Source organism: Cydia amplana, chromosome Z (genome assembly GCF_948474715.1).
Source record: "Cydia amplana chromosome Z, ilCydAmpl1.1, whole genome shotgun sequence".
Classification (NCBI taxonomy): Eukaryota; Metazoa; Arthropoda; class Insecta; order Lepidoptera; family Tortricidae; genus Cydia; species Cydia amplana.
Window position 1 is genome coordinate 25,260,792 of NC_086096.1, and position 15,909 is coordinate 25,276,700.

Sequence of the window (15,909 nt, forward strand, 5' to 3'; positions counted from 1 at the left end):
CTTGGCTAGGCCGGCATATCCTAGGTGCTACTATCTCTATCTCCTACATACCCAATCTGTTTGCAAACTATACTTACAGTAAATGTGTTTAATTGATTCCTCCTCCCTTTATGATATAAAGGGATATGCTTGTTTAGTGTGTTATTAATACTCCTATCAAAGAGTAAGAGATCCAAAGTTTAATATTTTAATAAATAATGAATCCTTCTCTCTCAGAACCCATGAAGAGTCTAGAAGCAATTTTATCGGATTATTTATATGGCCGTAAACCAGACGTAGACGGTAAGGATATGTGCCAAAGCTAATAATTATGAGTAGGTACAACTATCTAACATATGCTATAATACAAAATGGTCTGAACAATGCCGAGACTAGGTATGTACCGTTAACCTGTAATTTAGTTTAAACTAGCGACTAGTCGGTTCGGTAGTAGACTAGGCCCTAAGTTCGAATCGGTAATGGCATTTTTTTATAATTACCTATAATAAATTGACCGGGGATTGGCTCTAGTAGTCACACCTGATGGAAAGTAAAAACAGGGCCTAAGATGCCTAAGATGGAGCTCACAGTTCATCTATTTGTGTGTTTATCAGTTAAGTATATCACAGATATTTGTTCCCGATTTATACTGTATGTTTTCTATGTATTTAAGTACATGTTTATATTAATCTAGGTATCTATGTATTATATATGTACATATATAACGTCGTCTAGTACCCACAACACAAGCTTATTATGCTTACTGTGGGACTAGGTTGATTTCTGTAAGATGTCCTATAATATTTCTTTATTTAAGTTATCCATTTTTATTTTGCATGAGTGTCGAGTGGTTGCGTAGTATTTAGAACTATCTACGTATATAAGTACCTAACATAAAGTTAAAAAAAATGAACTTACTAGATACATGTAATATGTATCCAGTAAAGGATGGTACGGCAGTGTTTGCTTCGCGCTCGACTTGGCGGGGGCACTGCCGTGCCCCCAGATGTATATTATTATTGTAATATTTAGTGTGTCTAAATTGTAGGTGATCAAGATTCGGACGAGAATTCCGGAGCTGAAAGTATTAGTTCCAAATATTATAACCATTTCCCCTCAGGACGATTATTGCAGTAAGCTATACTATTTTAGTCATTTTTACATTGGTACCTACTTAACATTCAAACAGAGATTAAGGATAAGGTAGAGGCATTCCGGAAGGCGCTAAGATGAGGAGGACAGGAAGTTAATGACAGGTTCACAACATCTAACAGATAATTAAAATACTTACGAGTACCTATACCTAGTAGGTACAGATATGATATGACACATACAAACATGTTGGCATCTTAGGGTCGGTTGTATCACACCGTCTGTCACCGTTAAAGAGTTTGCTAAATTTTATTGTATGGGAAGTCTCATAGTTCACTGTTGAGTGTAGTCCGTCAATTATGGTTGGTGCTACCGGCCCTATATAATCTTTCTTATATAAAAACGATGCCAGCTCTTATAGACGATGCAGATTTTATAGATGTGGGTCAAACACCTCATCGGATAGCATGACTTCCGTTCTCGTGCGCGACTCCCAGACATTTAGCGCGACTTCAAGTATGGAGTCGCGCGCGAGAACGCAAGTCATGCTAGCCGATCAGTTACTTACATTAGGTAAGTGTAGGTACTATAGTAACGGTACCAGTCATGGGACATTTAAGAGGAAATTTTGAGTATTTGTGATATTTCCCTGATACATGTAAAAGTTCTACCGCTTAGCTTGTTAAAAGATGAATATCCTATCCTTCTTTCATGTTTCAGGCGTGTTGTATCAAAGATACTGCAGTTAGTTTCCACATAATTAATAAATTAAAAGTATGGTTTTTTTCTCCAGTCATGGACACCAAAGCTCCAGTAATGGAACCCCGGTAATGGACGTGGATCCAGTAATGGGCCCCCTATAATGGGCATACCCTATCAGTATAAGATATTGGAATAGGGAATAAGTTTTTGGCAAAAAACTAGTTATTAGTCATTTTTGTCACCCGATTGCATTGTCATCCGATTTGCATACGTATCCAAAATTTCAACTCAATCGGAAATCCGAAAGTGGCTCAAATGCCATTTCCAAGATTTGAACCACACTAACTAATACAGGATGGATTTTCTTTTTGGGTCAGTGAGGGCAGCTACCAGATCCCGTGCTGCTACGAGAAAACGGTCTTAGAAGACCTTCCCTCGATTTCAAATTAATGAAGATTGGCTTTTACAGATTTTGGAAAAAACATACAGGGTGCGAGGAAAAGGTAATTTTTGACAAACTTTTTTTTTGATGCCAATCGATCCCATTCCTATTGAGGATCAAAAGCTTGTATGGAACAAAAAAAAATTCCGGCTAGAAAAGCCACAAATCGAGGAAAACATTTCCCATACAATTTGTATGAAAATGAAAACTTATATTTTTCACATGCTATTTTTGTATGCCAATCGATTCCATTCCTATCCAGTATCAATAGTTTTTTTGGGGTCAATGGAAAAAGTTTTTATTAATTTGTGGCTTTTTAGTACATTATCGTAAGTTGACCCCAAAGAAACTATTGATACTAGATAAGAATGGAATCAATTGTCATAGAAAAATAGCATGTGAAAAATAAAAGTTTTGATTTTCATACAAATTGTATGGGAAAAGTTTTCCTCGATTTGTGGCTTTTCTAGCCGGAATTTTTTTTAGCTCCATACAAGCTTTTGATCCTCAATAGGAATGGGATCGATTGGCATCAAAAAAAAGATTGTCAAAAATTACCTTTTTCTCGCACCCTGTATGTTTTTTCCAAAATCTGTAAAAGCCAATCTTCATTAATTTGAAATCGAGGGAAGGTTTTCTAAGACCGTTTTCTCGTCGCAGCACGGGATCTGGTAGCTACCCTCACTGACCCAAAAAGAAAATCCACCCTGTATACAAACTAACAGGGCAAGTTAAATAAAATTTTGTAAAAACGATATTAATTTATCCGAAGTCCGAGAAGACCTCCTGACATAGTTCGTACGAGTAACTACATTATACTTCTGTATTGTTTAAACATGAAATTACGCCATGGCAAGCATCATTATGTAAATTATCCCATCATAGGAGGTATGCAGTTTTACAGCTCCTATAATAGGATTGGGCAAAATACTACTATTTTTTATACATCTCTAGAGTCACAACATAATGTGTTGTATACCTTATCTCATGGTAAATGCAATTAACAAAACACATTCTAGTTTACACCAAGTAATAATTAATTACAATTTAATATATGAACTCACCTCTCTTAGCGAAGTTGTTAAGAATTCTTACTGGTTATTTTTTCCAGTGACACGACAACTTTTGGGTTGGCGCCAATTTCTTAAAAATTAACCGAAATTAATAAAAAGTCAAACTTAAACAGCTCTATGACTCTTATTTATGGTAAAATATTGCCAGTGTTTATAAACTACTTTTACATACTTATTTTAGAGGATTTGTGGTTTTATGTCCCATTACCGGTTCCACGTCCATTATAGGGTCCATTACGTTATATCGCTACTAACACAGTTAAGGTCATCGCGCTAGTTGACGAGTTGGTGCCCTAGCCTAGCCTAGAGTGCAACTAGAGTGCCTTCACAATATTTATAAGTGACTTGGAGATAAATCTGAAAAAATAACCCTCTGAAGCAGTGGTTTCAGTAATGTGGGACTACTCAACAAAATGTATGTTTGACCAGGGAGGACTAACTCTTTGGAAGTTAATAATTATGTGGCGAATAATGTGTATAAATTCGGCCAGGGTAAGAAAAGTACCACTGGTCTGAGGTGACCATTTGCGGTTTTTAATCTGATTGATATTACAGCAGCGAAATGTTTGTAAACAAGACCGGCGTGCACCTGCCGTCACCCGAGCTACTGCACACGGGGCACTGTCGGCTGCGGCTCACCCCCGACTACCTGCAGACGGCCGTGGACGCTTTCGCCATCATACTCGAGGGCAGCCTGGCGGACGTGCGAGCCTTGCCCAGCGACTATGTGCTGCGATCTGTAGGTCTGCTTTCTACAATCTGTAGGTAGAATTTGCATCATCATCTTCCTCACGTTGTCCCGGCATTTTGCCACGGCTCATGGGAGCCTGGGGTGTGTGGAATCCCAGTAATTGGCGTGGGCACTAGTTTTTACGAAAGCGACTGTCATCTGACCTTCCAACCCAGAGGGTAAACTAGGCCCGTATTGGGATTAGTCCGGTTTCCTCACGATGTTTTCCTTCATCGAAAAGCGACTGGTAAATATCAAAATGATATTTCGTACATAAGTTCCGAAAAACTCATTGGTACGAGCCGGGGTTCGTACCCGTGACCTCCGGATTGCAAGTCGCACGCTCTTACCGCTATAGGCCACCAGCGCTTTGTAGCGAGCCTTGCCCGGCGACTATGTGCTGCGATCTGTAGGTCTGCTTTCTACAATCTGTAGGTAGAATTTGCATAATATTATAATATAAAATAAAAACTTTGTCAAAAAGTTTAGTTCAACTGGGAAAAAAACACTAATTTTTAGCATGTAAATCACCAGACATTATCACACACCATCACGTTCAAAAAAATACGCTTCTCTTTATTAAGTAGGTACTTAGGTACAATCTTTCAGGCACGCACAATTTCCATCATGAAACTACCTCAGGAGAAGTTAAGTGCCATGTGGGACGTCGTGTTGAATGGACGGAAGCCTGGCGAGATCGCATACAAGACTTTAGAGATTTATAGACCTCTATTCAAGTATCTCAGTGGGCAGCAAATGGCGCAGCTAAATTTGAGTGTTCCCAGGATTGTTAACTATATAGGCACGCATCCTGAACTTACCAGGCATCAGGTAAATTTATAAATATTGTACGCAATTTAGTCCTGTCATAGAGAAATAAGTAGGTAAGTATCTAAGCTTACCCCCTTATAAAACAAGTACTTAAGAACAACGTATAGATGATTTTAAGTATTATGTAACAGACAAAACGCGTTTGTTACAGTTAAAGTGTCGAAATAGTTCTGAGTCAACTGTTTCAGTTTATACCTACTAGGTACGTGGTTTTATAGTTATTTGTACAACAAGAGATCAAAGTTTGATATTTCTTCGAGTGCTTATTTTGAGTCCCGTGCAAGCGAAAGATTCTATAATAGATTCACTCGCTACGCTCGTGAATCTAATTTAGAATCTTGAGCGTAGTAAGGGACTCAAAGCGCACGAGATGTAAATAACTTTGATCTCGTGTAGTACACAACATTTTTCACCTCAGCAGTGAGAACATATTAGAGAACCCGAAAAATGTATTCCTTCTTCATCACTTACCTCTATTCACTCATATTTTCTTAAGATATACCAACAATTAAATTTTCACCTCAGCAGCTCGAACAAGGGTACTTTGCTACTTAAAAACAGTGAGCAAAATCGCATTTTGCTCACTGAGTGAGCAAAATCGCATTTTGGTCATTTTGTCTCACTCAGTGAGCAAAATGCGATTTTGCTCACTGTTTTTAAGTAGCAAAGTACCCTTGTTCGAGCTGCTGAGGTGAAAAATAAATTATTCGCATTTTGTGTTGACACTCGACATAACGAGTAAGATTTCTACTGTAACAACGCTACATGGGGCCCTTTTTTAACCCCCACGCAAAAAGAGGGGTGTTAGATATATGTTTGACGCCAATGTCTGTCCGTGGCATCGTAGCTCTCCAACGGATGGACCGATTTTAATGTGGTTTATTTAAAATGAAAGCGAGTTTCCATGCGGTGGTTCTTAGCTATGTTTGGTAGAAGCCGCCTCAGCAGTTTGAAGAGAATACCTAAGCTCTTTTACAAAATGATGCAGGCATTTTTGGGATAAACGGTTTTTTTTGGCATATAGCGTATAATTATTATAATTCTAAAACACCAATGTTAATTAATATTACTTTAAAATGTTGAACTCAGATAGTTAATGCGAGAAAACGGATAAAGTGGAGTCCAGACGAGACCATTTTTTGCCAATCTGATGAAATTGTCCGATCGAATCAGGCCGTGCGGACGCAAAAGCCAATTTGATTCCCCGCTCAAATCAGCAGGTGTGGACACAAAAATGCCAATTTTCGAAGTTAGTATCTATGGAATGCAAATTGGTGATTAAATTGTGTACGTGTGGACGCTAGATTAGATTGGCGCCAATTATTTTCCTGATCATATCGGTCGATTTGCCCAGCTCGTCTGGACTCTACTTAACAAACACAAGTTACTTAAGAGTCACACGAACCCGCCTCCATAAAGCCGCTCCCATACAATCGAGGTTACGCTGTCATTTTAAAGCGGCATGTTTGAATACTTATATGAAACTTGACATGCACATTAACGTAATTTATATCTAGGATATTGGGGCCCGTTTCTCAAAAGCTTGTAATACAAGCGGATGTCACTTTTTGACAGCTTTTGTTAGAAAGGGACTTCCACTTGTATTACTAGTTTTTGTTGCTAAATGTTACTATACAAAGAAAATAGAGCCAATAAGAGTTTTATATTATGTAAAACTTCTACGAATGGTCTTAGTGTAGACTTATAAATCTTATAATTAGGTATATTTGTTTCTATTTTTACAATATGTTTGCCATACGATTAAATAAATAAATAAAGGGTCTTGGGCGACGAAACTAGTGATTTACCTGGTGATCCAACTTAAGGTACTCGGCGCCGTCTAACTTCCTCATAAAAGTCATCGGCACTCCACATAGTAGGTTATTCATGTTATTTAAAGATGCTATTTTACGCCAGTTCCGGTTAATTTTTATATATTTACTTGCCACGACGCCCACCTAAAAAATACTAAGTATAACTATTAAATTAAATATAAAAAAAATCCTACGCTATATGCCAAAAAAAAACCGTTTATCCCAAAAATGCCTGCATCATTTTGTAAAAGAGCTTAGGTATTCTCTTCAAACTGCTGAGGCGGCTTCTACCAAACATAGCTAAGAACCACCGCATGGAAACTCGCTTTCATTTTAAATAAACCACATTGAAATCGGTCCATCCGTTGGAGAGCTACGATGCCACGGACAGACATTGGCGTCAAACATATATCTAACACCCCTTTTTTTGCGTGGGGGTTAAAAAAGGGCCCCATGTAGCGTTGTTACAGTAGAAATCTTACTCGTTATGTCGAGTGTCAACACAAAATGCGAATAATTTATTTTTCACCTCAGCAGCTCGAACAAGGGTACTTTGCTACTTAAAAACAGTGAGCAAAATCGCATTTTGCTCACTGAGTGAGCAAAATCGCATTTTGGTCATTTTGTCTCACTCACTTAGTATTTTTTAGGTGGGCGTCGTGGCAAGTAAATATATAAAAATTAACCGGAACTGGCGTAAAATAGCATCTTTAAATAACATGAATAACCTACTATGTGGAGTGCCGATGACTTTTATGAGGAAGTTAGACGGCGCCGAGTACCTTAAGTTGGATCACCAGGTAAATCACTAGTTTCGTCGCCCAAGACCCTTTATTTATTTATTTAATCGTATGGCAAACATATTGTAAAAATAGAAACAAATATACCTAATTATAAGATTTATAAGTCTACACTAAGACCATTCGTAGAAGTTTTACATAATATAAAACTCTTATTGGCTCTATTTTCTTTGTATAGTAACATTTAGCAACAAAAACTAGTAATACAAGTGGAAGTCCCTTTCTAACAAAAGCTGTCAAAAAGTGACATCCGCTTGTATTACAAGCTTTTGAGAAACGGGCCCCAATATACGAGGGGTGTTCAAAATATTCTCGGTATGAGAATGAAAACAAACAAGTACGAAAAGTTTGATATTTTTATTTTTCAATATACTCCCCCCCTATGTTCATACACTTAAAAGATCGATCAATTATTTTTTTTAATCCCTCGTAAAAATATTTTTTATCTTTCGTGTAAAAATGCTCCTCCACTGCCGCTTTCAATGCTTCATCGTCAGAAAATTTATTTCCACGCAGATCCTTTTTAAGATTGGGGAGCAAAAAGAAGTCGCTGGGGGCTAAGTCCGGACTATACGATGGGTGAGTAACAGTTTTAAACCCACACTCAACAATAGCTGCCTTGGCAATATGAGCAGTATGGACGGGGGCGTTGTCATGCAGAAGCAGAATACCTTTGGTTAACTTTCCTCGCCTCTTTTCTTTAATTACATCCTTTAATTGACGTAGAATGTTAGCGTAGTACTGTCCTGTGATATCTACACCTTTTTCTTTATAATCGATTAGTAATACTCCTTCACAATCCCAAAATATCGTGGCCATGACCTTGCCAGCTGAAGGGATGACCTTGAACTTCTTGGGATGAGCTGAACCCTTAATGTGCCACTGCATGGACTCTTGTTTACTCTCTGGGTCATAATGATGAACCCAGGTTTCATCTCCAGTAACTATTCTTTGCAGCACCTCATCAGGATTTTCACCGCACAGGTCAATAAAATCGGAACAACAAGCTACACGCATGTCTTTTTGAAGCCGAGTCAGCATTCGCGGAACCCATCTTGCACTTACTTTTGACATATTAAGATGGTCATGTATAATATCATGTACGGTACCAATAGAGAGATTGGTTACTTGTGCTATAGATTTTACCTTCACTCGACCATCTTCCAATATAAGTTTTTCCACTTTATCAATATTTTCTTGTGAAGTAGCTACTACAGGCCGGCCAGGTCTAGGGTCATCTTCAATACTCTCCCTTCCGCGTTTAAACTCGCTTGACCACTTTTGAATGGTAGATAAAGAAGGAGCAGACTCACGGTAAACACAATCCATTTCCTCTTTTATGGTTTTTTGATTTTTACCCTGTTTTGTCAAGAATTTTATCACGCATCGATGTTCTAATTTAGTTAACATTGTCAATTCGCACATGATGTTCATGTTTGTTCAGCAATTGCAGAAAAACAAAAGACTATCTCGGTTCGAATTATACTTTTTTTTAATGTCAATGAATAAACCTTAGCGGCCAGTAACGAAAGAAATTTTAGAAGAGGTCGTAAGATATCAATACCGAGAATATTTTGAACGCCCCTCGTACCTAGATATAAATTACGTTAATGTGCATGTCAAGTTTCATATAAGTATTCAAACATGCCGCTTTAAAATGACAGCGTAACCTCGATTGTATGGGAGCGGCTTTATGGAGGCGGGTTCGTGTGACTCTTAAGTAACTTGTGTTTGTTAAGTAGAGTCCAGACGAGCTGGGCAAATCGACCGATATGATCAGGAACATAATTGGCGCCAATCTAATCTAGCGTCCACACGTACACAATTTAATCACCAATTTGCATTCCATAGATACTAACTTCGAAAATTGGCATTTTTGTGTCCACACCTGCTGATTTGAGCGGGGAATCAAATTGGCTTTTGCGTCCGCACGGCCTGATTCGATCGGACAATTTCATCAGATTGGCAAAAAATGGTCTCGTCTGGACTCCACTTTATCCGTTTTCTCGCATTAACTATCTGAGTTCAACATTTTAATAGTAGTTTATGCAACAGTGATATAATAAGGGTTCTTAAAATTCAAGGGTCGAAGTTACAAAACGAGACGTAGTCGAGTTTTGTAAAAAAAGACCCGAGAATTTTAAGAACCAATTATGAGCTGTTGCATACATTACTTTTTCTATGACAGCTGCAGCAAAAAAAAAGAGTTATTATTAAAAAAAAAAGAGTTATTATTTAAAAAAAATTGAGTTATTATTTAAAAAAAAAAGAGTTATTATTGTAAATGAAAACATACCTCTTTCAATCAAGATGATCGGAACTTGTATCTTTAAAAAAAATAAAGCAGTTGTATTATACTCATAAGATGACTGCTAGCAGTCATCTTATGAGCCTATAGACAAATCATTCAAATGACATTGCTTTAGATATCACTGTCAGTCATTTAATTGACACATTTAAGTGCTGGAGTAGAAAAAGTAATATTAATTAACATTGGTGTTTTAGAATTAAATTTATAAGTATATACTGACATCTTTCATCAAAAGTATATTATAGTGGGATTATTCGTATTTGCATTATTTGACATGTGACTCACAACAGCAATACAACGTAAAATGTCTTGCACATCGAAATCACAAAGGAAGACAATTGCACTGCGAACGTTTATGTTCTACGTCTTTTTTTTTAATTTAGGGTTGGCCGGACACCACCGTTATGAATCGGCAGTCTTCTAAGTAAATCGATATAATTTTTTCATTTTAGGTCGCAACAATTCAATTTAATTCAATGTTTTATTCATAAAATATACATTTTACACGTCAACTTTTTAAACATTATTAAATCTAGGTAAATTTTGTTATAAATCATTCATATTACAATAGTTATTCGATATTTTTTAATAAAGCATTATTAAATTTATTAGATCCTCTTATTATTATTTATTAACCATATAATTCTAGCTTTATTTAAATCTCAAATAAAAATTCATTAAACGTCACAATTCGATACCTCAGTCTAAGTGCATCCGCAATCCAATCGTAATCGCTTGCTGTGACAATCGATTTGGGTTAGTTACATCTCTATAAACGTCAGTCATAATGTGTCAAATAACGCAAATAAGAATGCACAAGGTATAGTTATGTAAGTAAATGCAAAAAGGAGCTTTTTATAAATAGGTAGTTAAATAGTGATGCATCCACATTATTCAAAATAGGTCTGATTATCAAAAAAAATGTTTGTAATGTATTTTATACTTTAATTGTTTTTTTTTTTTACTTTCTGTTTAGACAGTTTAGAAGAACCTCTGCTGGCTACCTAATTACAGCGGTCAAATTTTACAACAAAAAAAACTCCTAAAAGTGCAATAGCTTTGCGTTTTTAGCAATGTTATTTGGAGTCCTATATGAATTCACCCGAGGATTCCAATAACATAACATAGTTTCATAACTATGTTTTGCAAAAAAAAAGTTGTGCTCTCTGCGTAACTTGCGAAATACTGCATTTACGGAGACTTTTCAGTTTTTCCTGTTTTATTAGAATAGTATGAGATTATTGTCAAAAGTCGTTTAGTATTATTATAAGTAGGTACACTAAATTTGCAACATTTTGAAACAATAATGCCTTAAAATATAATATCTGAAAAATGCAGCTTTAGCCGCTTTAGGTATATCACCCTTTGCTTTTTTTAATGTAAAATGTGATCGCTGCTCTTAATGCGTCGCTTTTGCCTTCGTGTAACCCAAGGATCTACCATTCGCTGAGTGTAAAACACTAATTGGATCTACCGATTTAAGGTGTTTTATCACATACGAGCTTGTGACCCCCTCCAAAAGCGATTCTACTTGAACATGATGACTAGAACTCAGGTAATATTATGTTTATTACAATATGTAATAAAGTTTATCTTTAACAATATATTTTCGCCACACGCCCGTTTATCGAAAGCTTGTAACTTGTAATACAAGTGGAAGTCCCTTTCTAACAAAAGCTGTCAAAAAGTGACATCCGCTTCCGCTTGTATTACGAGCTTTTGAGAAACGGGCCCCGTCTGGTAAAGGCCTCTTGATTGTTCAAAAACTAATGAGAAAGTTGCGTTTTATCCACTCGTGCGGCAAAGTAATCGAATGTAAATTTTAAATTGTTTCCTTGTGTTGGCTGATAGAATTTACTTTTAAATGATTATAAATATTTATTTAGTAATAACGTTCATTTGGATTTGATATGGTTTAATTTTGTTTGATATTTTACAGTAAGTATTTTCCTCGCGTTGGTGTGGTGAAATTTTTTATGTTTCACTCGGTGGCAAAATTTGTTTGACCCTCGTGCCTTTGTAACACACATGATTCCACTTTTCGAACGTTGGAATCTATCGCTTGCTCGGGTATCAATAGCACGAGCGGTTAAACTACAACTTTGCCCCCTTGTAAAACAAATAACTACCATTATAAAGATGATATTCCAATTTATTGCGTGTTGTTTTAGGTAGGTACTTTCTTTCTTTTAAGTTTACTTTTGATCCCTAGATATAAACTGAAATAAATGTTATATATATTAAAGAAAAAATTCGGCCTTGAGCACTGGAAGGCTTCGCCAATTTTTCTTTAAATATATGACTTCTATTTCAGTTTATAATTTTTAACCGACTTCAAAAAGGGGGAGGTTATTATACCTATTTATTTATAAACACAAATCAAATATTTGATAAATTTATTTGATTTGTTCCTAAAGTTGCCCTAGATATATTGACACTTAAATTTGATAAATTGTACTAGTTACAAGTAGAAATTCCTGCTATTTATAACAATAAGCAAGTTATTCTCACTGATTGCTGCTTACATTTTGATAGGCGCTGGGGAAATCGTATAGCTGGAGCGCCAGAGACGTGTCGCGCCTGGGACTGTTGCTGGCCGAGGTGGAGGGCTCGGCCCTAGCGAACATCGACCCTAAGGCGATGGCCGGGGTCTCTGCCCACGTGAGTCAATAACTACCTATATTAAGAAGGGTCGGTCTTATCTTAGAGATTTAGTTTATGGTGGTTTTAAAACAACATATGCTACAAACAAGAACTCAATCGAATTGTTTTCATGAGTAGTAAGAGAAAATGACTGTTTTAAGAAAAGTACAATCAGCGATAAATAACGCCTGCCAATTTTTTTTAATGAAACTTATTGCTTTTAAAGGTAATGGCAGAGATGAGGCCGGAAAATATAAAACACCTTAGAGATTTGCAGATCAAGTATTTGAAACGGAAGGTAAGGAACATTATGTCTCGAAAACTTAAGGAGTACGACGCTCTGATGGCAGACACGGCTTGTAGAGTCAAGACAAATATATTTCTTAGATTATTATTTGTTTTGTACAGTAAAGTTGTGCTAATAAATTAATAATATAAATTTATCACAGCGGTTTGAAGTCCTCTTTAATATAAAGAGTCTGCCATTTTGAGAACTTTTAACGATGGTATGTGGAATTCGTAGCTCCCATTTTCCCGAGGTCGGACTTCCAGCTGCAACAAAGTATATATATAAATACATATAAATTCTTATGCAAAAACTTTGTCCATACTATTTGTCAGCTGTCACATTCAGATAACTCATGTGTTCTCGTATGTAGCGATGGGCGAGTCGAGTTATCTGATTCGAATAATTCGAATCAGCCTACAGATGAGTTAATTCGAATCAAGACTATTGGCAATTCGAATCAACTCGACCACTAGCTAACTCGGCGAATGAATCGCCAATTCGCCAACTCGCCGAGCCGAGTCAACGCTATCACACTGCTGCTAAGGCCATTCAAAAATAAACCTTAATACCATAGCCCGAAGGCTCTTTTTACAACAACTGCCGCTCGATTCGCCGTCTCAACTCGAGTTGGTACTATGACCATTCAAAAATAAACCTTAATTCCGTGACCCGAAGGTTCTTTTTACAACAACTGCCGCGTAACTCGCCGTCTCAACTCGCTCCGCGCCTGTGCCTGTGACCTTGTCGCGAACCACGCGAATCGTCGAGTCGAGTCAACTCGATTTTGAATTCGAATCAGCGGCCGAATCAATTCGAATGATTCGAATTGAAAAAAAGTGGACTCGTCACATCGCTACTCGTATGACCAATTGACCATGACCACCGGCCGTCAGCCACCCATCAATCACAACTATCATAAGATTCATAATACATCCACAAAAAGGTAAATTAAATCAACCAAAAAATGGTTTTGTGTTCTTCGAGGCGTACTCTACAGGAATATAACTAAGTCTCAGTAATTAGCAGCTATAGACATTATAGGTTTTATAGGTTTTCACCACACCAGCTCGGAAAGGCTTACTTTGCACTTCAAAAACGATAGCAAAGCACATTGCTATCAGTAATTCACATGTGAGGCAATGCAAATTTTGAGTTGTTTTCTTATGTTTGCTGGTAGAATTGACTTTTAAATTATGATTTTGGATGATAAATATTTAATAACATTTATTTGAATTTGGTTTTGTTTGATATTTACATTTAATATTTGTTTCGGGTTGGTGTGGTGAAAATTTTCGTGTTTCACTCGGGGGCAAATTTTGTTTAACCCTCGCTCTTTGAAATCCTCGCAACGCTCAAGATTCCATTTTTCGAACCACTCGCTACTCGTGGTTCAATTTTGGAATCTTTCGCTTGCTCGGGATCTATATTAGCTCGAGCGGTTAAACAACAACTTTGCCCCCTTGTAAAACAAATACCGTAAGGTCGGGGTACTTTAGCCCTTATAAGGTTACTTTGTCCACCCATGAAAACCGATTTATTGAAATAATAAATTCCTAAGAATTACACTAAACGCTTACACAAAAACAGATTATCATATAATGTCGTTTTTAAGAATTTATCAATTCAATAAAATAGGTTTTCATGGGTGAACAAAGTAACCTTGGGGAGCTTAATACCCCGACCTTACGGTAACTATTTTCTAAACGTAATTTAAAAAGGACTAGGACTAAGGACATTTCAGTACCTAAAGTATTTTTTTATTCGGTAGACTAAAATGACATTTCATAGTATGAAATGACATTTTATGTTCATACTATGAACTGTCATTTCAGTCTACCGAATAAAAAAATAGACTTTTTCTACTCCAGCACTTAAATGTGTCAATTAAATGACTGACAGTGATATCTAAAGCAATGTCATTTGAATGCTTTGTCTATAGGCTCATAAGATGACTGCTAGCAGTCATCTTATGAGTATAATACAACTGCTTTATTTTTTTTAAAGATACAAGTTCCGATCATCTTGATTGAAAGAGGTATGTTTTCATTTACAATAATAACTCTTTTTTTTTTTTAAATAATAACTCTTTTTTTTTTTTAATAATAACTCAATTTTTTTTAAATAATAACTCTTTTTTTTTTTTTATAATAACTCTTTTTTTTTAATAATAACTCTTTTTTTTTAATAATAACTCTTTTTTTGTTAATAATAACGTTTTTTTTTTTTTTTTTGCTGCAGCTGTCATAGAAAAAGTAATGTATGCAACAGCTCATAATTGGATCTTAATTTTTTTTTTTTTTTTTTTTTTTTTTTTTTTTTTTTTTTTTTTTTTTTTTTTGCTGCAGCTGTCATAGAAAAAGTAATGTATGCAACAGCTCATAATTGGTTCTTAAAATTCTCGGGTCTTTTTTTACAAAACTCGACTACGTCTCGTTTTGTAACTTCGACCCTTGAATTTTAAGAACCCTTATTATATCACTGTTGCATAAACTACTATTACAGCAGTGTCAAAATAGTAGTTTATGCAACAGTGATATAATAAGGGTTCTTAAAATTCAAGGGTCGAAGTTACAAAACGAGACGTAGTCGAGTTTTGTAAAAAAAGACCCGAGAATTTTAAGAACCAATTATGAGCTGTTGCATACATTACTTTTTCTATGACAGCTGCAGCAAAAAAAAAAAAAAAAAAGTTATTATTAAAACAAAAAGAGATTATTAAAAAAAAAAGTTATTATTAAAAAAAAGAGTTGTTATTTAAAAAAAATTGAGTTATTATTTAAAAAAAAAAGAGTTATTATTTAAAAAAAAAAGAGTTATTATTGTAAATGAAAACATACCTCTTTCAATCAAGATGATCGGAACTTGTATCTTTAAAAAAAATAAAGCAGTTGTATTATACTCATAAGATGACTGCTAGCAGTCATCTTATGAGCCTATAGACAAAGCATTCAAATGACATTGCTTTAGATATCACTGTCAGTCATTTAATTGACACATTTGAGTGCTGGAGTAGAAAAAATAAAATACCTAATCATTCGATTAAGTATTTAATTTTTTGACACTGCTGTACTTCCACTAAAGTGTAATAAAGCGATATAATGTCTTTACCACTAGACCACTCCAGTCAGTTTGTGTGAAGGCATCTTTGAGCTTTGTGGGATTCTTATTGACGCGTGCGTGTTCTTTGGTAACACAGCCACGAC

At 35.9% G+C, this 15,909-nt stretch overlaps 1 protein-coding gene across 1 annotated transcript; it reads left to right on the forward strand.

Moving 5' to 3' along the window:
• The first annotated feature begins 1,031 nt into the window (after positions 1 to 1,031).
• LOC134661053 (uncharacterized) lies at positions 1,032 to 12,870 on the forward strand. Its single transcript, XM_063516951.1, has 7 exons — positions 1,032 to 1,112; positions 3,844 to 4,027; positions 4,628 to 4,849; positions 7,314 to 7,463; positions 11,258 to 11,329; positions 12,310 to 12,435; positions 12,644 to 12,870. Exons 2-7 carry the CDS (start codon positions 3,851 to 3,853, stop codon positions 12,845 to 12,847), a joined length of 951 nt encoding a protein of 316 aa, XP_063373021.1. The 5' UTR covers positions 1,032 to 1,112; positions 3,844 to 3,850; the 3' UTR covers positions 12,848 to 12,870.
• The last annotated feature ends 3,039 nt before the right edge of the window (positions 12,871 to 15,909 follow it).

Bases quoted from the DNA above. Each gene is read 5' to 3' on its own strand.
- LOC134661053 (XM_063516951.1), top strand. From the start codon at position 3,851: ATGTTTGTAAACAAGACCGGCGTGCACCTGCCGTCACCCGAGCTACTG. The intron at 4,850-7,313 runs GTAAATTTATAA...AGTATTTTTTAG, and splicing joins CTGAACTTACCAGGCATCAG to GTGGGCGTCGTGGCAAGTAA. The intron at 7,464-11,257 runs GTAAATCACTAG...TACCGATTTAAG, and splicing joins ACCTTAAGTTGGATCACCAG to GTGTTTTATCACATACGAGC.